General features: G+C 37.6%; 1 protein-coding gene across 1 annotated transcript in view; it reads right to left on the bottom strand.

Moving 5' to 3' along the window:
• The window catches only part of LOC150084705 (constitutive coactivator of peroxisome proliferator-activated receptor gamma-like), an 81,064-nt gene that overhangs the window by 47,742 nt on the left and 6,790 nt on the right, over positions 1-26,532 (bottom strand). The window contains exon 2 of the mRNA XM_090375438.1: positions 6,601-7,966. Coding sequence (XP_090231564.1) covers positions 6,601-7,918 — 1,318 coding nt within the window. The 5' untranslated portion in view covers positions 7,919-7,966. The remainder of the gene's footprint in view (positions 1-6,600; positions 7,967-26,532) is intronic.

The following is a 26,532-nucleotide window of genomic DNA, read 5'->3' as shown; positions in this document are numbered from 1 at the left end:
AAGGAGAGTTACTTAGTACAAAGAATCGAAGTGCAATAAAAAATTGTTTTTTTAATTTTAATATAAAAAGTAAATGATACATTTCAATCGGAATAGTTTCCCTTGATAAGCATCAATAACTCATAGCTAATGTGATTTTTAAACTTTTAGCTCCATTAGCGACGGAAATAGATGGGGGGACACGAAAATTACTCAACTTTTCCTGTCTGGTGTCCTGATCTTGGCAAAATACTTCCCACTATTCCCAACACGCTCCATTCAATGCCTCCTGTAGTATTCCGTCAAAAGGATTTTGACGAATCTTGATGCTAAGAAAGCTCCAGGTCCCGATAGTATTTCTCCACTTGTTCTCAAAACCTGTGCTCCTGAACTTACTCTTATTCTTTGCCGCCTTTTGACGAATCTTGATGCTAAGAAAGCTCCAGGTCCCGATGGTATTTCTCCACTTGTTCTCAAAACCTGTGCTCCTGAACTTACTCCTATTCTTTGCCGCCTTTTTTCACTTTCTTATTCCAAAGGTGTTTTTCCTTCTGCTTCGAAATTTGCTCATATCCAGCCAGTTCCTAAAAAGGGTGACAAATCCCTCCCATCCAATTATTGTCCTATTGCAATTACTTCTACTCTTTCTAAAGTAATGGAGAAATCAATTAACCGCCAAATTTTAAACTACCTAGAAACCTTCCATCTGATTAACGATAGCCAGTATGGATTCAGTGTCGATCCACTGGTGATATTCTGGCTTATGTTACCCATTTATGGACTAATTCAATGGAAAGGTTCAGTGAAACACAAGTAGTTGCTCTTGACATCTCAAAGGTTTCGATCATGTTTGGCATAAAGGTCTTCTAACCAAGCTTCCATCTTATGGTTGCCAACTGTTTTTAGTAATTGGTTATCCAGTTTTCTCTCTGATCGTTCACTGAAGTGATGGTAGATGGCTCTCTGTCTTCTAACTTCTCCACTAATGCCGGTGTCCCCCAAGGTTCAGTTCTTTCCCCCACTCTTTTCCTCTTGTATATCCATAGTTTCCTATCCATAGTTTTGCCAATGATAGCACATTGCATTCCACTTTCCATTTTGAGAAACCTTGTCCTGCTCAATCAGCTTCAACTTCACAAAAATCTGCTATCAATTCCTTAAATGCCGATCTTCATGTAATTCTCCAGTGGGGCAAAGACAACTTAGTTGATTTCAACCCTTCTAAAGCTCAGTCTTGTCTTATATCTCGCAAAAAGGATTCTTCTGCTCCTATGCTTATCTTTAGTGACACTCCGATTTCTAGGCAAAATGATATATCTCTTTTGGGGATTACCCTGACTTCTAATCTCTCTTGGCACAAGCCCATTACAAATATTGCTTTTTCTGCATCTAAAAAACTTGATTTTCTCTTTCGCTCTCGGCATTACTTTTCTTCCAAACAGCTGCTCACTCTGTATAAATCGCAAATCTGCCCTGCCATGGAATATTGTTCCCACATCTAGGGTGGTGCCCCCAAAACCTCTCTCAGGTTTCTTGATTCCATTCAGAAGAGGGCAGTTAGGTTAATTAATGACTCATCTCTAACAGAATCTCTGCACTCTCTGTCTCATAGACGTACTGTTTCTGCTGCATGCCTCTTCTACAGATACTTCCATGGGCACTGTTCTTCTGAATTAGTTTCTATAATTCCTGCTCTCTCTTTCAAAACAGTCCGAACACGTGCCGCCACCAGCCAACATCCATTTACTGTCCAACTTCAAACTCACAGAACCAACTTTTTATCTTCCTCATTTATTCATTCAACTGCCGTTTTCTGGAACATTCCTTCATACGAATTTCCTGAAAATTACAGTCTACAGAAGTTGAAGTCCAATGTCAACAAATATCTTCTTTTGTCTCTTCTAAACCTCCAACCCAAGCACGGTACTAAGTACTATAGGTTCTAACACCTCTCGTGTTTTGGTTTACATAAAAAAAAAAAAAAAAAAACACAGTGCAAGCAAAGGCTAGAAGTTTGTTTCAGAGTTTAAAATCACGTGCTGGAGACGATTACGCAGAAGATTTTCAGGCTAGTACTGGGTGGTTTAAACGTTTTAAAAAAAGATTTGCTTTGCATAATGTCTCTATAAATAAACATCTCCTACCCCAACCCAAGAACATGACCCTGACGATGCACAACTCAGCACAAGCAAAGATTAAAAATTGAGTTTGTAAATTTCATTTGTATTAATTTTTACATTAATTTTAGATTGTATTTTTGTGTTTACAGTACATTATGTACAGTATTATTTTTCACATTATGTGCAATATAATTATAGATTGTAGTTTTGTTTTTTTATAAACAGTATGAATAATAAACCAGTTAAAATGTAAAGAACGTTTGAATTTAACCTCATAGAGAGAGATAGCCTAGGCATAGAAACGAAGGTATGTACAGTATCGCTAAGTAAAGGATAAAAACATTACTGTATTTAAAATGAAAAATAAAATATGATAAAAATTTAAAAGATTATAAAAATAAATTATAAAGATGATAAAAAGATTAGAAAGGTTAATAAATATATGGCCAACATATGACCATATCGAACGACCTGTCAGTCAGACAGAAGTCAGTCATAAGTTCGCGACCAACTGTGTATATATATATATGAATTTGTATCTATATATATATATATATACAAATTCAATAGATATAGCATAAATGGTACCTATCACGATAGATTAAAATTCAAAAACAACTTACAAAGGATCCTATCAGCTTCTATATAAAGCAAAGCTAATAATAATCATAATAATTCCATATTTACAAAATACAAAATCTAAAATACCAAAAAATACCAAATTTTACCAGTTATTATTGAATAAGGCTTACACTGAAAGGCACGTCATCGTGGAGCTAGCACCTCTCAATATATGCTATCAATAACAATCAAAACTATCTCTTTATGCTAGTTATATGCCAGTCTAACCATATTTATGTTATACTTATAAGTTAAGTTGAAATTAGATTATGTTAAGTTGAAATTTGAGTTGATATAAGTTCATTTAATAAGTTATCTGAAATTACATTATATGAAATTAACGGCAGACTGGCAAAAATAACCACTAGCCCTACAGATAGCAAAAACTAAAATAATTAATTTAAACATTATTAAAAATATATACAAGTGTTTCCATAACCTATGAAAAAATTATAACCAAATGTTTCTGTTACATAAGAAAAATACAGGTAGTTCCCAACTTTACGAGTTAATTCGTTCCTAGCGTGTGCGCTCGTAAAGCAAAAACTCATAAAGCAGGAATTTATTTTCCATATACATAATGTTAAAAATAGGGGTTACATTCTCAACAATGAAATTAGTTAGCTAATTAGTTTGTTTAAACAATGATTGATTTATCCAAAAAAATGAAAACGTAGCCTATAAAAATAAACAAATTATAATATTAAAGAAATTATAAAGCAATCCTTACCAATGCATCAGAACTTACAAAAATGTTTCTGTAAGTTCTGATGCATTGGTAAAGATTGCTTTGTTCTTTAAGATTTAATCGGTACTTGATACATGCAATTTCAATTTTAATTTTATTTCAGATACATAAATGCATGTTTAATAATTATTATAAGTACATGCTTCTTTACACAATGAATTATCAGGAACACTGCTAAGAGACAGGGCTTTACATCCCCGGTAACTTTCCAAAGTAGTTTACATTCATTTTCTTTGCCTTTGCTCTTATCTGTTTACTATCTAACTAATACCTTATGCCTCAAAATCTATTAGAGTATTCGAGGGAGACTGAGGTACTATTTCTATCCTTGCAGCCTTTTCCTTTTGCATCAATATTGGTTCATGCTTTTGCTTTGCTTTTCACAAGTAACAGATACACTTGGTTATAATTTTTTCATAGGTTATGGAAACACTTGTATATATTTTTAATAATTTTTAATAATGTTTAAATTAATTATTTTAGTTTTTGCTATCTGTAGGACTAGCGGTTATTTTTTCCAGTCTGCCGTTAATTTCATAACGTAATTTCAGATAACTTATTATTAAATGAACTTATATCAACTCAAATTTCAACTTAATCTAATTTCAACTTAACTTATGATTTATACTGTATTTAGTATAACATAAATATGGCTAGGCTGGCATATAACTAGCAGAAAGAGATAGTTTTGGTTGTTCTTGATGGCATATATTGAGAGGCACTAGCCCCATGGTGACATGCCTTTCAATGTAAGGCTTATTCAATAATAACTGGTAAAATTTGGTATTTTCGGCTTTTTTTTGGTATTTTAGATTTTGCATTTTGTAATTATGGAATTATTATGATTATTATTAGCTTTGCTTTATATAGAGGCTGATGGGGGTCCTTTGTAAGTTGCAGATATTCACTGCCAATTTTGTTTTTAAATTTTAATCTGTCGTGATAGGTACCATTTTATGCTATATCTATTGAATTTGTATATTCTCAGGCAAATATAATATCAAATCATTTCTGATGGCATTAATCTGTTCTGACTAGTAATTTTATCTGTTTTAAATAAATAAATAAATATATTTTAAATTAATATATATGTGTATGTGTAAATACATATATATATATATATATAGTTTTGTGGGGAGGACAGGGTGGGGACTATGAGATTTTAACTGATCTTAGCAGGACAACAGGCTGAAAATTTGCACTGATCCATCTTTTTCTTTACAAGTAATACTTGAATATCTAAAACTAATACAGATTTATGTAGGAGCTATGAGGACCGGTACTAAAGTACAGTAATGCCTTCTAATTTTTCGTTTTCAAATGTGGCACTGTCATTTCGCATGTCAGAGTGACTAGAGGCCTCTAGTTTCACCATATTGAGTGGTGATGTGATTAGTCTTGTGATTACAGCACACGGATAGTTCAAACTAGTGGATGTTACAGATATATGTATCAAGCAAATAGTGGTGATTGAATTTCTTACCAAGGAAGAAGTGATGCCTATCAAAATCCATCCGCATCTCAAAAATGTTTATGGTGACAATACTGTAGATGTGAGTACAGTTAAATGTTGGGACATTTTAAGAATGGGGAAAGAGACATTGCTGAAAAGCCCCAATATAGCCAGCCAGTAGCGACAAGAGTCAGATCGACACACTGATAAGAGTACCTCTGCATCACAACACGCAAACTGTGCACTGCAGTAGGTATAGGGAAACCTGCTGTGATAACCACCATAAAGAAACTAGGCAACAAGTTTGCACCCATTGGGTCCTGAAAATGCTGACACATAACCACAAAGAAACCCAGAAGTCATCTGTATGGAAATTTTCCAATACTACAAGAGTGAAGGAGAGGTTTTTCTTTCATGCATAGTCACAAGTGACAAAACCTGGATCCACCATTATGACCCCGAAATGTAGATACATGTATAGTCAATGGAGTGGCACCATCAAAATTCACCAAGCAAGAAGTTCAAAAAGATAGCCTTCTGTCGGTAAAGTGATGGATGGTTTGTTTGTTTGTTTGTTTGTTTGGAGCATTAGCAACTAAGGCCATATTGCTCCGGGATATGCGGTGGTCATTCCCTGACCTTTCCGCATCCTCTGTATTTGGTGGTGAAGGGCTCGGACCCCGGTCTAATCAAAAAGCATGTGCTACGCACTGCTGCTCCTTCCCACCTGGCTAAGGAGGCACCTGTAAAGTGATGGCGACAGTGTTTTGGGACAAAGATGGGGTCTTGCTTGTGGACCTCATTGATATGCGGAAACAATGAAAAAGTTGAAAGCCCACATCCATAGAGTTTGACTGGACAAAAACCTTAATGAGGTTGTTCTCCATGACAATGCACAACCCGACACCAGTTTGGCACAATGGAGGCCATTGCAATACTGGGGGTGCACTGTTCCTCCTCATCCCTCTCACAGCCCAGATCTCGCATCTTCCGACGATCACCTCTTCAGCCCGCTGAAGGATGCATTTGGCAGACGATGAGCAGCTCAAGCAGTGTTTGAAAAGCCATCTGGAGCAAGAGTAAGGACTTTTACAGGATTGGAATACAGCTTCTGACTTAGAGATGGCAGAAGTGCATAGAAAATGTGACTTAGTGGGAAAATAACAGGTGTTTATTAATGATTGAGGATTAAATGATATAAAAGGCATAGTTGTTGGAATTATATTTTCTGAGGGAAAAAACAGGCGGCATTACTTTCGTACCATTCCTCATATCACACTGGAACTGATCCTGAAATCTTCCCAGGAACTTTCAGAACATAAATTGAAACTTTTGGTGTTAGCCTGCCTTTTGCCCAAACATCTGAAACATACTTCTGTTTGATGTAAAGACATAATCTGAAATTTTATGGGGAAAAAATTACTAAATTTCTGTTGGTCTAATTTTACCAAAGCTTGGGAAGGCTTAACAGATCTTTCAAAAACATCAATATAAAATTTTGTGAAAATCCATCTGGATAGTGAGGAGATGAGTTGTCACATACAGATGGATGGAAACATGAAGACAGCATGCACTTTATATATTTGTGTATGCACATAAAAAGGTGAGTTTTGGAACATTTGCTTGAATAAAAGTCAACTCAACATAACAAAAGTGGTTAAATACTGAAAACAACTCACCTGAATGAAACAGAGGTAGCTGGACAACAAGTTCAGGATACTTTAAAGAATTTCTTGCATGTGCACACCATTCCTTAATCATTTCAGAATCTTTCTGCAGCTGTGCCTGATATGAATTATCATTAGAATAATCTGATGAAGCATCTGCATTTAACAGAAGAGAATACATTTTTTGTCTGATAGGTCGAAAGATAATAGCAGCAGGGGGCAAAGTTTGGTCTGTTTCATCTTCTAGAAGCTCACTTGATTCATATTCTTGACTATGCAACAGTGTGTAAATTGAAGGTGTGCTAATGCAGTTAACATGTCGATAACGCGCAATGCTTAATATTTGTTGGGATGTTTTGTAACACTCCATATGCTGAGTATATGCAATATCTAAATGTAAGCTATACATCATAAGACCTTGGCCCAAAAGTTTATATTGGTTGTGGTCTGAAAATACCATTTTTGCTATACTTTGAAGCTCCAGAATATTCTGAAAATTCCCTTTCCACCTATGTGCTATTATTATCTGAACAATTTTTGGGATAAGTTCAACAACAGGGATTCCTGATCTACCAGTGCAGTTACATAACTGTTTATGGAATGGTTTTAACAAATCTGCTGGAACCACATCATTGCCTATCAAACAGGAAAACAGAGGTAATTTACATATACTTAATCCAATTTCTTCTGCAAATTTTTCTCTATTATACATTACCGTATATAAGGTATTCAGATCCAAATGACTGGCAGATAAGTATGCTTTGGTATTGTATATAATGAAATCTGAGTCTTGACTCAAAATACCAAACACCTCTACATTATTTCTTGCATAGTCTGCAATTTCTTGATCTGCCTCCAAAATTGATGTATAGACAGAAACATTACAAGTATACTTCAATATAAAACGAGTTAAAGTACCCATAGATGCTGGAAGGAAGAATTTATCATTTAAATAACAGTGCCCAACTCCAAGCTCTTGAAACAGTTGAGATATTTCTTTGCACTTTTTTAAACGTCGTGACACCCATTCCTTCCTTTTTTCCCTACAAACAGTACCATCAAAGAAAAAAACAAGTTTAATACTGTGATCATGGAAAACTCTGATAAAACACTGGATGGCATGAACAAACTGCCGCCACTGACCACCATAAATCCATTCAAGTCCATTTGCCTTATACAATTTCTGCAGCAGTGCACTTCCATCCACTACCAAGACAGGCTGACATCGGTAATTCTTTGCATGTTGATTTGCTAGATCTATTATGGAAACTTTTTGGCACACTTGGTGACATTTCTGTTCACAATAATATTGCAATCCTTTAACTCCCATCCTTGTTTCCAGAATTGAAATCAATTACACTGATTCATATTGAAATACCTGAAATTAGAAAAAAAAAGTATTAGTTTAGCCGCAATTACAGAACAAACTTTAATTTTTACCTGGAAATTTTTCGTTGATCAAACCATTTCATTTGCTAAAAAGAAAAGGAAAAAAAAATCACATACCTTGATAACTGTTCATTTAAAGTGATTTTAGAAATAGGATATACAGTCCCAAAAGTGAAATACATTCGGCATGTCCTCTTCTTTGGGAAATTATGTATAAAAATCAAATTACGAAAATTTTACAGCAGAGATTGCAGTTTCTCTGTATCTCTTCTTTCTATAGATGATGATACTGGCACAGATATTATTCACCAAACTATTCTCTTTTTCCTCTTTCCCCCACTTTTTTCTCTCCTTCCTGGCCTTGTGCTTCAGGCAGGATTTGGCTAGTGCCCGGGTTGGGGCTCCTGGGCAGAGGATTGCCATCCACTAGTCACACACTCCAACAATGGATTTCTTTCTTTCTTTTTTTTTCTTTTTTGCTGGCCTTTCATTTTACTTTTTCCTGGGTTTGAGATAGCTGGTATCCATGAACTTGCATTCCACCAGTGGATACGGCACTTATTTTTTTTATATCATATTTTATTTTTAATCAATTTAATTTTATTATTTATTTATTTTATTTTTTTGTTGTTGTTATGGGAGTTTCTGGCACAAGGGCTACTTTGGCCATATTGCACCTACCAAAGGTAGTGAAGTTGTATGTGAAAAAAAAAAAAATTACTGCTCTGGGAGCAGTAATTTTTTTTTTTTTTTTTTTTTTTTGTATTATTCCAAAGTCACTTTGAACATTCAGCATGGTACAGTTGAGCCCACAATGATTCATGTTTAGTTGTGGCCCACCTCCACATGGTGTAGCCAGACACTGGGCAGGCGTTCCAGGTGATCACCTTCCTGGTGACAAAGTAGCCAGAAATAACTAAACAAAACACACACTGCACAAACATAACATCACACACATTTCTGGCCTTTTACAGAGATCTGTATTCATCACAGCGTACCAAGGCGGAGTAGAACTAGTGTTCCAGAGCCACCCTACATAAGATAAAATACGTATCTCCTCTTTCGAATCAACTGTGTTACATTGTGCATTAAAAGCAATGCCAACTAAGACCATAAGGCATCAGCACATTGTCTATATTGAGGGTATTGGATTGCTGATTTTGCTGAGGAAAGGGGGAAGTTTTCAAAGAAATAACTCAGCCACCATATGGAGGAGAAAAAAAAAAAAGAGAGAAGTCCATAAAAAATCTGCACTAATCATAATGGCTCTTCCATCAATTGTGTGAGGATTTTTGAGATATCCCAGAGAAAACAGTCAAATAGCTTAAACTGTAAACTGAGTGACAATGGTGGCCAAACAGAACCCCCACAATGAACAATCTCTGTTTACTTAAAAAAAAAATCCAACACAATATCCACTGTGTGAAGCCTTGTGCCATCTAACTGGAACCATACAATGAAAGGTTTCAGTAGTACCAGCTCCATAACCCAGAAAAAATATGAAGTCAATCTGCACAGTAAACACTCAAAAGTGACTACTTTCAATGAACACGGGTCCAAAGATGCACTTACTGGTAAGGGCACATCACACTAGTTATTGCAACTGACTGCCAACAATTTGGGAAAATTTTCTAAAGTTCAATAATGATCACGTTTGATTTTTTTAACCTTGATTCTAGTATTTTATAACAGTGAAAACTTTTTATCATTCACTTTATTATCCCTCTCGTAACTTCTACCAGATCTCTAAAGTACCTATCTAATAACTTCTGCTGCACACACATTCAAAGCCTTTCCTTATGAGGCACCTTTTTGCTGATCTTATGCTTCATTTACATTGGAACAAACTGTCTGCCACCATTTCAGTTTTGTTACCCAACAGGCTGAAAATTTACAAGCATTTATGATGGGACAAGTTGACAGATGGCTTGCCGGCCTGATCTGAGATGGACACCAAGTCAAGTCTGCCTTTCATCTGACTTTTAGCAATGGAGGACACACTATTATGCATCTCTTTTTTGTGGTGGTGGCAGGAAGTGTTTTATAAAACAAATGGTGTTTACCTTGTTCCACTCACTTGAGTCCTTTGTACTGCTCCACTCACTTGAGTCCTTTGTACTGCTCCACTCACTTGAGTCCTTTGTACTGCTCATTTTCTACAAGATTAAATCTGATAACACAAATCCACTATAGTAAAGACTGCACAATTAATGAACAGGAAAATTACAAAACAGTGGACTGGGGACAGTTAACAACAAACTGGATGAGCAGTGAATGTGCACACCATCTTCAAAATTTCCAGCTAGGTGCTTAAAACCTAAAAATATACACCCATCACAAGCCAGGTCTGCCTTTCTGATCTTCTGAAACATGACAGCCAACACTTTCTTTTTTTTTTTTATGAAAACCCCAAACACTTGAAAAAAACTGTTGAAAAAAAGTCGTGAAGTAGGGTTGAATTTGAAAGTGTCTGCAATTCTGCCCAGACACGATAGGAGGGAGTATATGATGAGAGCCTTGTCGATCAATTCGGCCCTGGAAAGATTGTGCAAGGCTCAAGGGGTAGAATTTTTTTCAGCCTGGAATGTACTTGTTAACAGGAGAGATTGTTTCTACAGGGATGGGATACACTTAAATAGAAAGGGTGCAAGAATATTTGCTGATGCTATCGAGGCAGTGTTAGGTGGGTCGGAAAACTGCTAGCTTGGGGAGAGACAAAGACTAATAGATTAACAGTAGCCACTGGCAGAGGTGAAAGAGATTCTTGCACTGCTTCTATTGGAATGAGCAGAAGCCTGAAAAACAAGATACAGGATATTTCAGAGACTGCTGGAAGTCATTGCGGTACAAGTAAACACATGGGTTGTGTTAGGGTAGCTAAGAATAGAAACAGGTGCATGTATACTTGCAAATACACCAATGCTAGGAGATTAGTAAATAAATTTGATGAATTTGAGGTATTGCTCGAAACATCAAAGGCAGATATTGTTGGGATATCAGAGATGTGGTGTCACACAGATATAAGGAATGCAGAACTGGAATTTGGGGAGTACAACATCTACAGAAAGGATAGACAGGATAGGAAGGGAGGAGGGATTATGCTATTAGTTAAAAAACACACAGAATCCAAGGAAGTGAAACCAGTCGACATCGATGGGCACGGCAGTGTCGAGTCAGTTTGGTGTGATATAGGCATAGGTAAATCAAAATTGAGAGTAGGAGTGTGCTATAGGCCTAATGACTTTGATGAGTGTAATAAGATACTGTACAGGGAAATAGAATGGGCCAGTAAATCAGAGAGTCTTATAATGGGGGATTTTAATTTCCCAGATATTGACTGGAATTTGTGGGTTGGTCACTCACACACTAGCAAGGCTTTTGTGGATTTATTGGATGATTGTTTTCTACACCAGCATGTTCGGGAGGCAAACAGAGGGAGTAATACTCTTGATCTGATTATCAGTAGTGATTCTTCATGCATTAGGAATCTGCAGATAAAGGAACCACTGGGTGGCAGTGATCACAGTGTGCTGAAGTGGGATTTACTCAAGGAGGTAACTACCATCAGAGGTAAAGGGAAGGGTTTTTGCTTTCGTAAAGGCGACTATGATGGTCTGAGACAGTATTTAAATTCTATACAGTGGGACCAACTGATGATGTTACACAGCAAATTCAAAATGGGAAGCATTCAAGGAACTAATCTTGGAAGCTACCATGCTTTACATACCAACCAAGAAATATTGTTCAAGGTTCAGGCCTAAATGGTTGTCAGATGAACTAATGAGACATATGGCAGAGAAGAAAAATGCATGGGATACATACAAATTAATGGGTGACATGGAAGCCTATGATAGATATAAGTTGGTCTGTAACCAAGTCACAAAGGAGATTAGGCAGGCAAAGGCAGATTATGAGAAATCCTTGGCAAAGGATGCAAAGAAAAACAGAAAAGAGTTCTTTACCTATTTAAACTCAAGAAGGAAAGGGATGAATCAGATTGGTCCACTGGATGTTGATGGTTCAACAGTTGAGGATCCTGCTCAGGTGGCTAACAATCTAAACGAGTATTTTGCATCTACATTCACACATGAGGAGTTATTCAGGAAGGGGAATGTCGTAGGTGAAGTAAACATTGGCAGTGAGCTAGATGATTTTCTAATAACTGAGAGGAAAGTGGAGGAGAAATTGTTGAGGATAAACATAAAAAAGGCACCTGGGGTGGATGGGATCTATCCAGTTATATTAAAGGAGGCAGCAAAGGATGTAAGCAAACCCCTAGCTATAATTATGAGATCTTATTTGGACTCAGGGGAGGTACCCATAGACTGGAGATGTGCCAATGTAACCCCAATTCACAAAGGAGGATCAAAGGCTGACACAAGTAATTATAGACCTGTTAGTTTAACTTTGGTTCCAGGAAAATTAATGGAGGCACTGGTTAAAGAAGCATTGCAGGATCATCTGGACAAGAATTCAGTTATAGATCAGACACAGCATGGTTTTGTTAAGGGCAGGTCTTGTCTGACCAATTTGATTGGATACTATGATGTAGTCACAAAAGAACTGGATGCAGGGAATAACTTTGATATTATATATTTGGATCTTAGAAAGGCTTTTGATACTGCATGGAAGACTGCTGCACAAATTGGAGAAGTGTGACATTGGAGGCAAATTGCTGCTATGGATAAAGGGATGGTTGAGTGGCAGAAGACAGAGAGTGGTAATCAATGGACACTGCTCAACGTGGACTAATGTTATTAGTGGAGTTCCTCAGGGTTCAGTGTTGGGTCCATTGTTGTTTTCTGTATTTATAAATGATATTGATGATGGTGTATCAGGCTTAATGTCCAAGTTTGCAGACGATACAAAGGTTGGCAGGGTTGTTAAGGACACTACTGATGCTATGCTGCTGCAATAGGATCTGGAACGGTTGAGCAGATGGGCTGAGAGGTGGCAAATGAAGTTTAACATTGACAAATGTAAAGTACTACATATGGGAAACAGTAACCCCAGATCAACGTATCAACTCTGTGGTACTACGCTGACAGTGGTAGAGAATGAAGAGGACCTGGGGGTAATTGTGCAGGCAGATATGAAGTTCTCTGAGCAGTGCAGACGAGCTGCAAGAGTAGCTCATGGTGTCTTGTCAATGATATACAGGAATTTTTCTAGCAGGGATAGGGATGTGATCATTCCCTTGTATAAGGCATTGGTCAGGCCACACCTTGAGTACTGTATACAGGTTTGGAGGCCTCATTTCAAGAAGGATGTAGAGCTGCTGGAACGAGTACAGAGAAGGGCAACAAGATTAGTGAAAGGAACAAAGGGTTGCTCTTACGAAGGAAGGCTTAAGTTTTGCAAATTACAGAGCCTGGAGACTAGGCATCGGCGAGGTGATCTGATAGAGGTGTATAAGGCTTTGAATGGCTTGAGCATGCTCAATGCCGATGGGATTCTTCCTCTTGCTCAGAATAATCACCTGAGAGGGCATAAATTCAAATTGAGGAAGGACGGATGTCGGATAGATGTGCGGAAATTTGCCTTTAGCCAGCAGGCAATTGGTTTGTGGAATAGGCTTCCATCGCTTGTTGTTGAAGTTGATAGCCTAAACAAATTTAAGGCTCAGCTGGACAGGTATTTCGAACGAACGGAGGGGTGAAATGGGAGTAGTGGTTTTTTTTTTTTTTTTTTTTTAGCTGATGCTGAATAAGCTTGCTTTCTTGCATCATATGCCTCTACTAATGCTAACACGAGAAGTATTAGAACCTATAGTACTTAGCACCGTGGATGGATTGGAGGTTGAGATGAAAGAAGATATTTGTTGACATTAGACTTGAACTTCTGTAGACTGTAATTTTCAGGAAATACGTATGAAGGAAGGTTGTTCCGGAAAATGGCAGTTAATGAATAAATGAGGAAGATGAAAAGATGGTTCTGTGAGTTTCGAGTTATACAGTATATGGATGTTGGCTGGTGGGTGGCGTTATGTTATGTTTGTTGTTTGGAGCATTAGCAACTAAGGCCATATTGCTCCGGGATATGCGGTGGTCATTCCCTGACCTTTCCGCAATCTTCGTATTTGGTGGTGACGGGCTCGAACCCCGGTCTAATCAAGAAGCGTGTGCTACGCACTGCTGCTCCTTCCCACCTGGCTACTGAGGCGCACTCTGGTGGGTGGCACATGTTCAGACTGTTTGAAAGGGAGAGAGCTGGAATTATAGAAGACAATTCAGAAGATCAGTGCCCATGGAAGTATCTGTAGAAAAGGCATGCGGCAGTAACAGTACATCTATGAGACAGCGAGTGGAGAGACTCTGTTAGAGAGGAGTCATTAATTAACCTAACTGACCTTAATTAACCTATGGAATCTTGAAGTCTGAAAGAGGTTTTGGGGGCCCCACCGCAGATGTGGGAACAATATTCCATGGTAGGGTGGATTTGCAATTTGTACAGGATGAACAGCTGTTTGGAAGAAAAGTAATGCCGACAGTGAAAGGGAAAACCAAGTTTTTTTGATGCAGAGGAAGCAATATTTGTAATGTGCTTGTGCCAAGAGAGAGAGATTAGTAGTAAGGATAATCCCCAAAAGAGATATATCATCTTGCCTAGAAATCGGAATGTCACCAAAGATAAGCACAGGAGCAGAAGGATCCTTTTTGCGAGATGTAAGACAGGACTGAATTTTAGAAGGATTGAAATCAACTAAGTTGTCTTTTCGCCACTGTAGAATTACCTGGAGATCGGCATTTAAGGAATTGGTAGTGGATATTCGAGAATTTGAAGCTGATTGAGCAGGGCGAGGTTTCTCAAACTGGAAAGAAAGCAATATGGTATCATCAGCCAAAACTATGGATAGGATTTCTGGTCAATGGAAGAAGGTCATTAATACACAAAAGGAAAAGAATGGCGGGAAAGATCTGATTAGTAGAAAAGTTAGAAAACAGAGAGCCATCTACTGTCACCCCCAGTGAGCAGTCAGAGAGAAAACTGGATAACCAATTACAAAAAATAGTTGGCAAACCATAAGATAGAAGCTTGTTTAGAAGACCTTTAGGCCAAACACGATTGAAAGCCTTTGAGATGTCAAGAGCAACTGCTTGTGTTTCATCAAATGTTTCCATTGAATTTGTCCATAAATAGGTAACATAAGTCAGAATATCGCCAGTGGATCGATACTGATGGAATCCATACTGGCGATCATTGAACAGACAGAAGGTTTCTAGGTAGTTTAAGAGTTGGCAGTTAATTGATTTCTCCATTACCTTAGAAAGAGTAGAAGCAATTGCAATGGAACGAATAATTGGATGGGAGGGATTTGTCAACCTTTTTAGGAACTGGCTGGATATGAGCAAATTTCCAAGCAGAAGGAAAAACACCTTTGGAATAAGAAAGTGAAAAAAGGCAGCAAAGAACAGGGGTAAGTTCAGGAGCACAGGTTTTGAGAACAAGTGGAGAAATACCATCAGAACCTGGAGCTTTCTTAGCATCAAGATTCGTCAAAATCCTTCTGACATCCTTTTGAAGGAAGACCATAGGAGGCATTGAATGGAGTGTGTTGGAAATGGTGGGAGGTGTTTACCAAGATCATTAATACACGAGTTGGAAGAAAAATGGGATGCTAGCAGGTCAGCTTTATCCTGGGCTCAAATGACAACAGAACCATCTGGTTTTGACAGAGGTGGGAGCAGAGATGGGCAAAAGTTGCGGCCAATAGCTTCGGCAAGAGACCAGAATTCTCGGCTACCATTAGGACAAGAAGCAAGTTTTCTACTCTCAGCCTGTTCAAAATCTAGTTTGGACTGATTAATAACTGCTTTACAATTGTTGCGAGCTTTGATGTAGGCAGAAAATGAAACTGAAGAATTGGAAACAAACCAATTACAATATGCAACATTCTTCTCTTGAACAGCCTTAGGACATTTATTGGAAAACCAAGGTTTAGATAAAGGACGAGATTTTAAAGTGGAGTGTGGGATAGAGGATTCCATTCCTGCAAGAATACCTTCACTGACACGATCTGAGCAAACGTTAACATCAGAAGTTTTGAAACAGTAGTCCAACAAATGAAAAGAAGTAAAGAAATCTCGCAGGTCATCCCATTTTGCATTCTTGTAATGCCAAACAGCACGAGGTTGGGAATAGCCATGAGATAAAGGCTCCATTGGAGAAGAAACAATCACCAAGTTGTGATCTGAGGTACGTAAAGGACCACTCACTTCAACTGTGTACTTAGAATGGTTTTTTGTGAGAAAAATATTAAGCATGTTGGCTGTATGGTTAGGATTGTCCAGTATCCTGATAGGTAAATGAACAATCTTTGCGAGGTCATTAGTAATTGCAAAAGCCTCAGCATCTTATTTTCTAGTCTCTGTGACTAGAAAACGGAAGCCAACTGGAGATTTGAACATTAAAATCACCAAGGAAAATGATCTCACTGTTAGAAAAGTTGGACTGGAGAAAGTCAAGTTGCAAAGAGAGGAAGTCAAAGAGTGTTCCAAGTGATTAGTGGAGTTAGGAGAATGGTAGAGACAACAGATGAATGACAGAATGAGGTATAAAGATTTTAAGTCAGAGAAGATCAAAAGGAGGAGATGCCAAATTACCAAGTCTCTGACACGGAATATCGGAACGGACATATGCACAAGTACCACCTCTGAGATAAAAGGAATCGTACAGTGAATAATTTGGGCAACTAAGATGAGGTGTGTTTGAATCAACCGATAACTGAGATTCTGTCAGAAAAAGTACATGTGGTTTGGTAGACTGTAAGTGGAAATGGACATCACTGAAATTAGAACTGAGACCATGTATATTTGTGAAATGAACTAGGAAGTATTTGGGAGGTTTAGATCTTTTGTAAGATAAGTTTTTCCTCCAGCATGCCCCCCGAAAACAAGGGGGACATGCTGTATGAAGTAATGAAATTTTAGGATATGGCATACATGGTAAGAATATACCAAGATCCTTGACATAACGTAGCTTCGACAATGCCCCCTGCATACACACTACTCGGACTCCCTCCAGTCACTATCTGGCAGAGTAGAGGCAGCAAGATTATACAATAGCTGATCCAGAAGCCTCCTAGAGAGTTACCAATAGTTTCACTCTGGTGTACTAACTAGTGGCCAGCTGGCGAAGACCGTTTTAGCTGTACCCTCGAAATGTAAGGAAGTTTGGATCTGTCATGGGGTTCATCATAACCTCAAAAGACATCAATCATACTGCATTATGTAAGAAATGGGGAGAAGGTTCACTGGAACTTAGCTCTAGAGACTAAACAAGGGTTCCACCACTTCAAGCCTCCAATAAGCAAAGTGGTGGTATTGCACGTTGATGAGAGACACTACCACCTCGTATTGCCTGATAACACAGAGGGGTGCATTCCTCCATGTTGTGTGGTCACCACACTTCGACCCCTGCTTACATTGGTTCGCACATGGGTGGTCACCCACAGTGTGCTTGCACATTGGGGTTATACCCAGGATTATTCACAGTCCCAGCATCGTGAAGGTGCATGCAGAGGATTTGACTGTCACAGACTGTCTGAACTTCGCCGAAATTGGGTCAACTTGACTTGAGTGTTACCCGAATATCAGTTCCATCAGCATTTCAGACTCCCAGGTAGCAAGCACAGCTTGTCTGGCATATCTAAGATAATGTCTGCGACAGCCTCAAGGACCAAGTAATGCTCTTTAAACATGAATAACTCAGACTAAACAAGCTTTTGACATGATTCCTTTTGCAGTAGGCTTTATTTGGCAGCAAATTTGAGAAAAAAAATTTCCAAAAAATTTTCTGACCAATTTTCAAATTTCAACAATTGATTTCGCTCCCAGTGAAACTAACTTGCTGTTTACTTTGAAGAAAAGACAATTTCTTAGCTTTTGTTATCACAATCGACAAATCTTAGGGCCAGACTTTCAACGACGTTGCCATTTGCAGTTTCCAGGTGCAGATAATTTTTGTTCAATAACTGTAATTTTTTTTAAAGGACAATATAGTCACACCCCTAAAAAATTATCAAACTGCATTTTTACCCAAGTCAGTCCCTCTGACACCTTAGCCAACAAGGAAGAGAGTCAAGAAAAGGTTTTTATAATTATAATATTTTGATATTAATCTGAACTTCTTCTCTGAAAAAGTTTTTGCAAAATATTTGCCACAGGTATTCTAGTTTATTAATAACACTGATGAAGGGATATAAAACTTAATGTCCAAGTTTGTAAATGATACAAAGGTTGGTAGGATGATTAATAACAGTAATCGGGATACTACTTGGAGCATCTCTTGGGTATGGTACCGTATGCAAGGTAGTAGAGAATAAAAAAGGCAAGGTGATCTTGACAGAATGTTTAAAGTTTTATGTTAAATGTTGATGGCACCCTTACTCCTGCTCAGACAAACACACATAATGGGGCATAAATTTAAATTGAGGAGGGATTATTACAGTACAGATGCATATAAAATTGCTTGGTTTCAGCCAGAAGGTAGTTAATTAATGGAACAAACATCTATCTGATGTTATGGATATGAGTAGTTTGAATAAATTTAATGTGGGAAGAAGTGTTCTTTTGGATGATTCTATATAAGCTTGCTTTCTTGCATCATTTGCCACTACTAATGCGAACATTGTGAAATTATGACTTCTCCTCTACATGCAAACATTAAAGAAATCATAAATAGGACACCATGGGTTCCCTCTTGCCACCTATATATATATATTACTGTAATCATAAATCCTAGGATTTACCAATTCACTTTGGTAAAAGCCCAAAATGTTCACTTTATTTCACATTTAGCACTCTTAACACGATAAATCTAAGGAATTACCAGTTTGTGCTGGTAAAAAGAAAAATGTTTCACTTGATTTCAGACTTTTATTGCCGAATACAGTAAATCCCAGGATTTAACAATTCCATTGGTAAAAGCTAATTTAATAACTATATTTGCAAATTCTTTTCCATTATCTGACTGAAGTACTGTAAATTAAGTGCTGCTCTGAATTTAGTAACATTTTACCCAGACGACTTCACAAGAATAGCAATATATCACTCCTATGCCTTTGTTTAAAAATGTAAAAATTGAATGAGTCAGGAAATCCTTCACTTTTTTACTAATTTGTCAGGATAAAAAAGGCATCTGGGTTAGCTGTCTAAATATTTAGTAATATTTTACCCAGACAACGTTGCAGGAATATCTCCACCCTTATGTCCTTATATAAAAATCAAAAAAGATGAGTCAGGAAATCATCATTGCTTCCCTTTACACAATGTCCAATTATCACATTTCCAAATGTGATATTGTCCGAGGGAGATTATCACATAGGGAGAATATATTCTCTATCACAAAAGATTGCTAGTGACATGACAAAAAGAGAAGGTAGTAATTTTCTGCTTTATTCACCTGTCTGATTTTTAAACAAGCACATGAGTGGAGTTATGTTTCATATCAATAACAATTATGTTACCTGAACCTCCTTGCGGGGTTAGCAGCTATATCCTTTGTTTAAAACAGAGTACACGATTGGGCACTAATTTTTTTTTTTTTTTTTTTTTTTTATTATTGAACCACAATAAACAGCTGAACAGCAAGAGAAATGCATATACTGACATAACCAAGTAAAGTTAAACACTTCAAACTGAGTAAAAAAATATATACAATTAGGTCTATATACATACTATATTATATGTTATACATAAACAGATGCAGCAATAGACAAGTTCATATAAACCACTGAGTTCAGCATGGTCATAGTGTTATTTTATTAGTTCTCTGCAATCAATCTTAAGTTTTCCTTCCTATCACTAGCAACTTATTGAGTTCTATTTTCACTGAATTAATTATTGACAATGTATTTGGCTGAAAACATTCCTCTATTAATAAAGGTTTGCAGGGATGAGACCAAGTGGACAATTAATGGAATTTATTTACAAAATAAAAATAAAAAATGACAGAAATTATTCTAAATATATTAAAAAATATATTAAAAGTCCAGCCACTTATGCACAGTGTATAATTTAAATCCTTTCAACCTACTTACAACACTATGACAAATTAAAATATTACATAAAAGAATCTGAACACACAAAAGAAATACATGCTGTTGTTGTACATTTGTTTCTTAATTATATTTAACTCATCTGGAAGCTGGGTCCCATTATTTTCTTTAATGCCAAATCAATTTTTGTATTATTCTAATACTCTTTACTTTTCTTTCCTCAAGTTTTTCTCTAAAATGTTTAACATAAGTTTCAGTTGGAATATCCAGTACATTACAAACTTGATATATATTGGGATGAGGGATTCACATTTTTTCTGCCTGTACTTAGACAGGATAAAGGGAGTCTTTGCCATATAATTGTCCAGAATGTAATCAGGAAAAGGCATTGTTGGGGCAGTAGCAATCATTGCACTAAACCTACTAATAGGTAAAACTGAGTGCAAAACAATGTTTCAACCATTTGTCTATTCTGTATATTGTATATTTTCAACATGTCTCTATTTCTGTATTTTGACTATAGTGATTCTTGAATTTTTGTCATCCTGAATTTTCCAATCTACTACAGTATTTAGCATTCCAGAAACACAAATACTGCTGATTGAGTACTTCTAAGTCTAAATAAAGTTTAATAAGGTTTAGCTCATGACCAGTAGAGTTCCATACAAATTTCCTTTAATGTGGTCCACACTTCAATATAAGCGTCACTTGATTTTGACTGCATAAAACAGTAGGCTACAGGCAAGTAAAAACCATTCTTACATATATGGATGGTGTACAACTGGCAAAAAAATTTTGGAGAATAAGAAAACGTGCCATTTTGCAAAAAAAAAACGTCTTTTGTTTCTCTTAAAATTTCCATGTTTTCTTTACTGGTAAATATGAACACACATCGGCCACAATGCATATCATAAAACTTTTCATCAATTAGCATTAGCATTAGTAGAGGCATTTGATGCAAGAAAGCAAGCTTATGCAGCATCAGCCAAAAAAAAAAATAAAGTAAAATAAATAAATAAAAAATAACCACCACTTCCACTTTACCCTTCTGTTCGTTCGAAATACCTGTCCAGCTGAGCCTTAAACTTATTTAGGCTATCAACAACTTCCACGACAAGGGATGGAAGTCTGTTCCACCTACCAACCACCCGCTGGCTAAAGGCAAATTTCCGCACATCTATCCTACATCTGTCTTTCCTCAATTTGAATTTATGCCCTCTCAGGTGATTCAAGAGGAAGAATCCCATCAGCATTGAGCATGCTCAAACCATTCAAGGCTTTGTACACCCCTATCAGATCACCTCGCTGGTGCCTAGTCTCCAGACACTGTAATTCACAAAACTTAAGCCTTTCTTCATAAGAGCACCCCTTTGTTCCATTCACTAATCTTGTTGCCCTTCTCTGTACTCGTTCCAGCAGCTCTACATCCTTCTTGAAATGAGGCCTCCAGGCCTGTATACAGTACTCTAGGTGTGGCCTGACCATTGCCTTATACAAGGGAATAATCACCTCCTTATCCCTGCTAGAAAAATTCCTATATATCATTGACAATACACCATGAGCTACTCTTGCAGCCCGTCTGCACTGCTCAGAGAACTTCATATCTGCCTGCACAACCACCCCCAGGTCCCTTTCATTCTCTACCACTGTCAGTGTAGTACCACAGAGTTGATACGTTGCTCTGGGGTTGCTGTTTCCCATATGTAGTACTTTACATTTGTCAATGTTAAACTTCATTTGCCACCTCTCAGCCCATCTGCTCAACCTTTCCAGATCCTATTGCAGCAGCATAGTGTCAGTAGTGTCCTTGACAACCCTGCCAACCTTCGTATCGTCTGCAAACTTGGACATTAAGCTTGATATACCATCATCAATATCATTTATAAATACAGAAAACAATAAAGGACCCAATACTGAACCCTGAGGGACTCCACTAATAACATTAGTCCACGATGAGCAGTGTCCATTGATTACCACTCTCTGTCGTCTCCCCCTCACCCACCCCTTTATTCATAGCAGCAATTTGCCTCCAATGCCACACTGCTCCAATTTGTGCAGCAGTCTTCCATGTGCAACAGTATCAAAAGCCTTTCTAAGATCCAAGTATATAATATCAAAGTTATTCCCTGCATCCAGTTCTTTTGTGCTGATATCTGATTTTGTGCATCATCATGCAGTTGAGTTAAAGCATCATTTAAACTTTTTAGTATGGTACACATTCTTTTACTTCTTGCATCACATATTGCTTTTTGCTTAAGAACCGAACTGATTTTTTTATGGTTTATTAAATAATTGGAGAAATCAGAGTGGTTGTGTTCATGTAGCAAGACAATTAAGCCTTTCTTTTCCTAATCAACAGTAACATTTTTACTTGATGTGCCTAATCTGTTAGTGCACAAAAAAATTAAAACTTCCATAGTGCCAAATGTTTTTGTTTCACTACATTTATAATATTCTATTCGAATGCAACATTTACCTCTTTCTGTTTCAAACATGTCTGTTTTTAACTTCCATACTACCATTGTGATAGACTGCCATCAACGTCGATACAAATGGAAAACAACTAAACTTGGAATGGTGAAAGCATATACTGTTTGCTGACAACTTGCACAACAATTAAAAACATTATGATCTATTTCCCAGGGCTTCATTCATCTGTTTTACGATTAACTGGTATTAAAAAGGATGTAGTGCTCAAACGTGTTGCGATCTTGTGCCCTGCATACTGCCCAATCATGTAATGACTACCTAAGTATTGTGTGTGTGTATGTGTGTGTATGTTATGGGGATTTAGGGGTGCATAAGCTGCCGTGGCTATAGCACGCCTATTCATAGAAAAAAGCTAAAAACCAAGTTCAGATGTAACTGCTTCTTTTTTATTACCAAAATCTTTTAGAATTTTTGATATAGTCCAATTTTTTTTATAAAAGAGAAAAATTCATTGATGTTTGCATCTTCACCAATAATATGTCGTAGTGTCATCGGTTCTTGTAGATTTGTCAAAGAAAAAAGGATGGATATTCTGTCATGTTGATAGTGTGGACATTCAATCAGGACATGTTTCACTGTCAAGAGTGCTGAACAGTGTGGACACTTAGGAGGATCCTCTCCTGTCAGTAGATGGAGGTGAGTCAGATGTGTGTCCTATTCGTGCAAGTACCACTTCTTCTCTTCGCACTGTTTTTGCGCTAGAGCGCCGAAGCTTTGGTTCCTGTTTTAATTGGTAGCATTTATTATTGGTTTGGGTGTGCCATTGCTCTTTCCACTGTATGAGACATGCTGTTTGTACGATGTGATTAGAGGATTTGTACGATCAGAGGATGGGACTGGTGCAGAGGATCTAGCCATCGTAGTGAATTCTTACGGGCAGAATCATAGAGTGGAGCACCATAATCCAATCGGGATCTGATCAATGCTCTATATAAGAGCAATAAAGATGTACTGTCTGCTCCCCAAGACAAGGCAGATAAAGCTCTTAGTATGTTTAGTTTTTTGAGGCAGGATGTAAGCAGAAATTTAATGTGCTCAAGAAAATTTAATTTCCTATCAAGGATTAATCCCTAGAATCTGATGGTGCTAGTCACTGGAATGGTAAAGTTTGACACCTGAAGTTCAGGACCCGTGCATTTTCCGTTGATTACAAAAGTGGATTGCAACAGTTTTCTGCTGCGATAGACGATAGCCATTTAACTCTGCCCACCTTTGGACTTTATTCAAGGATATCTGCAGTTGCCATTCAATGGATCTATGTTCTGAGAATGGCAAGAAATAGAGAGATCATCGGCACAAAGGTAGGTCTCGACAGTATTTGGAAGTTCTTTTGTGATGGAATCGATTCTAAGGGCAAAAAGGGTTGCACTCAGTACAGATCCTTGTGGCACTCCTTCTTCCTGTAAAAATGTTGTAGAAAGCGAGGTTTGATATCGAACTTGGAATGAACGATTCTAGAGAAAGTTCCTGATGAATATAGAAAGGTTACCTCGGAGACCAAGAGCATGGAGAATGCCACGACGCCAAGTAGCATCAAATGCCTTCTCTATGTCTATGGAAACCATAACAAGATGTTAATTTTTTACAAAGGCATTACAAATTGCAGACTCAGCTTTGATCATGAGATCTAATGAGGACCTGTTCTTTCGAAAACCATGCTGATTATTACTAATTAGTTGTTGCATTTCGATGATCCAAACAACATTATGGATCATTTTTTCAAGTAATTTACCGAGGCAACTGGATAGGGAAATAGGTCTATAACTGTTAGGACTGGTAGAATCTTTTCCAGGTTTCAAAAAGACAAGAACTGTAGCATGATGCCAAAAACTGGGATAAATGTTTTACATAAATATTCGGTTACAGTACATCAGCAGTATTTGTAAGTTTTTGTCACCAAGGTTTTGTAACATGATATAAGATATTCCATCTGGCCCAGCGGCACTGTTGCGTGTTGTTTTAATGGTGTGTAGAAGTTCAGAAAATTGAAGAGACTGATTATACGGAAGGAAAACAGGTTTGAAAGTTGATGGCTCGTTGTTCAGTCTTGGTCTAATTTTCTGAAAATCCGGCGAATAAGTTGATGCCGCTGAAACTTGGGCAAAGGTTTTGCCCAAGGCATTTGCTATGTCCTCAGGAGCAGAGAGTTCTTGTCCATTCCATGAAAGAATTGAAGGGGTGGTTGGAAATTTGCCAGAAATCTGCCTGATTTTCTTCCATATTAACCTGGAGTTAGTGTTTCTATTTATGGTAAATGCAAACCGAATCCAAGAATTCTTCTTGCCTTGTTTTTGAATGAGACGTGCTTTTGCCCTTAGCTTCTTGTAGTTAATAAGATTAGCTGTGGTTGGGGATCTACGAAATAAATTCCATGCTTTATTTTTTTAACTTCTTTGCATTTGTGCATTCTTCATTCCACCAATAGTTAAGGTGCTGTCAGGACTGGGGGTTCAATAATGGAATTGAACATTTAGCTGAAGTTAGTAGGTGTGAAGTGATATAATCTGTGGCTTCATCTATTAATTGTGCTTGTGTAAATTTCTCATCCAGGGAGACAGCTGACTGAAATTTGACCCAGTTGGCTTGAGAGAACTTCCATTTCCTGCAGGGTTGGGATACTGGTGGTTGTGCAATGAGCAGATCACAAATAATCAGAAAATGGTCACTGCCCGTGGGGTTGTCCAGGACAGACCATTCCATGATTGGAAACAGAATCGGCGAGCATGTTGAGAGATCGATTGCAGATGTTTGTCCAGCTGGTAATTGTATGTGAGTGGGTGGACCTGTATTAAGAACGGTAAGGTTTTGCTTATCCATAAATGTTTCAATTAGTCGACCATGCCTATCTAATTTAGTCGATCCCCATAAGGGGTGGTGGCTATTGAAATCCCCCAAAAGACAGACAGGTGAAGGCAACTGCATTAGCAGGTTTTCAAGATCTTGATAAGAAAATGTATGTCTTGGTGGGAGATAGATTGATACCAGTGTTAATGCAATCTGGGCTATCAAACATACGGCAACAACTTCAATTTCAGTTTGCAGAACAATTTGCTTGGTTGGGATCTTTGATCTAACCAAGATAGCCACACCTCCATGGGCAGCACTTGAAATATTACGATCTTGTTGATAGATAGAATAGTTCTTTATGGTAGTAGAAATTTGAGGGGTTAGATATGTTTCCTGTAGACAAAAACCAACTGGCGAATAGCGGATAATTAAATCTTGAATATCGTTAAGGTTGCTACGAAATCCTCTACAATTCCATTGTAGAATATAAGGCATTATTGGTGTTTAGTAGAAGAAGCTGTAACTGACTGTTTTTTTGATGTAACTGGTTTATGGCGTTCAGGCTTCGGTTTTTCTTTTTTGGAGAAGAATGGTCAACCAGTGTCCATATCTTCTTCCGCATATATCTCTAAGATTGGGTCTTCCTGTCTGAGTGAGTGAATTGTATCCATGGATGTGTCCTGAATATTCTTTTTTACGTTTGGGCCTCGGTTATTTGATGTAGTATCAATCATTGGAGGAGGAGTTTTCGCAGGTACTGTAAGAGCAGTATTGCTTGCCTGGTTCAAGTGCTTGGGGATACTGGACTGTTCCTGAGAGAGAACAGGCCTAGCCCAGTCAGAGATTAAAGTGTTTGAGGGAACTGTAACATCAGTTTGTGTACCCACTGATTGATATTTTTGCGCCACACTGGAGTATGTACGTTTAGAAATACTGGGAGCAATTAATTTTCTTGCTTCTTGAAAGCTTACTTTATTTTCAATTTTATACTTCACAATTTTCTTTTCAGTTTTCCACCTGTCACATGTCCTAGAATAGGCGGGATGGTTGCCTTTACAGTTAGGACACCTCATTTCTGTTGCCGAACAATCACTTTGAGTGTGATCGGAGGACCCACAGTTGGGACAAACTGGGTTTCCTCTGCATGCCATTTGAGAGTGACCATAATTTTGGCACTTATAACATCTCAATGGATTGGGTATGTAGGGTCGAATGCGGCAAAGAAGATAGCCTGCTTTTATGGAAGAAGGTAGGTTTGGGGTATTAAAAGTGAGTATAAT

Source organism: Mastigoproctus giganteus, chromosome 6 (assembly GCF_048544385.1).
Source record: "Mastigoproctus giganteus isolate SK-2022 chromosome 6, ASM4854438v1, whole genome shotgun sequence".
Taxonomy (NCBI): Eukaryota; Metazoa; Arthropoda; class Arachnida; order Uropygi; family Thelyphonidae; genus Mastigoproctus; species Mastigoproctus giganteus.
This window is presented reverse-complemented; position numbering and strand designations above follow the sequence as displayed.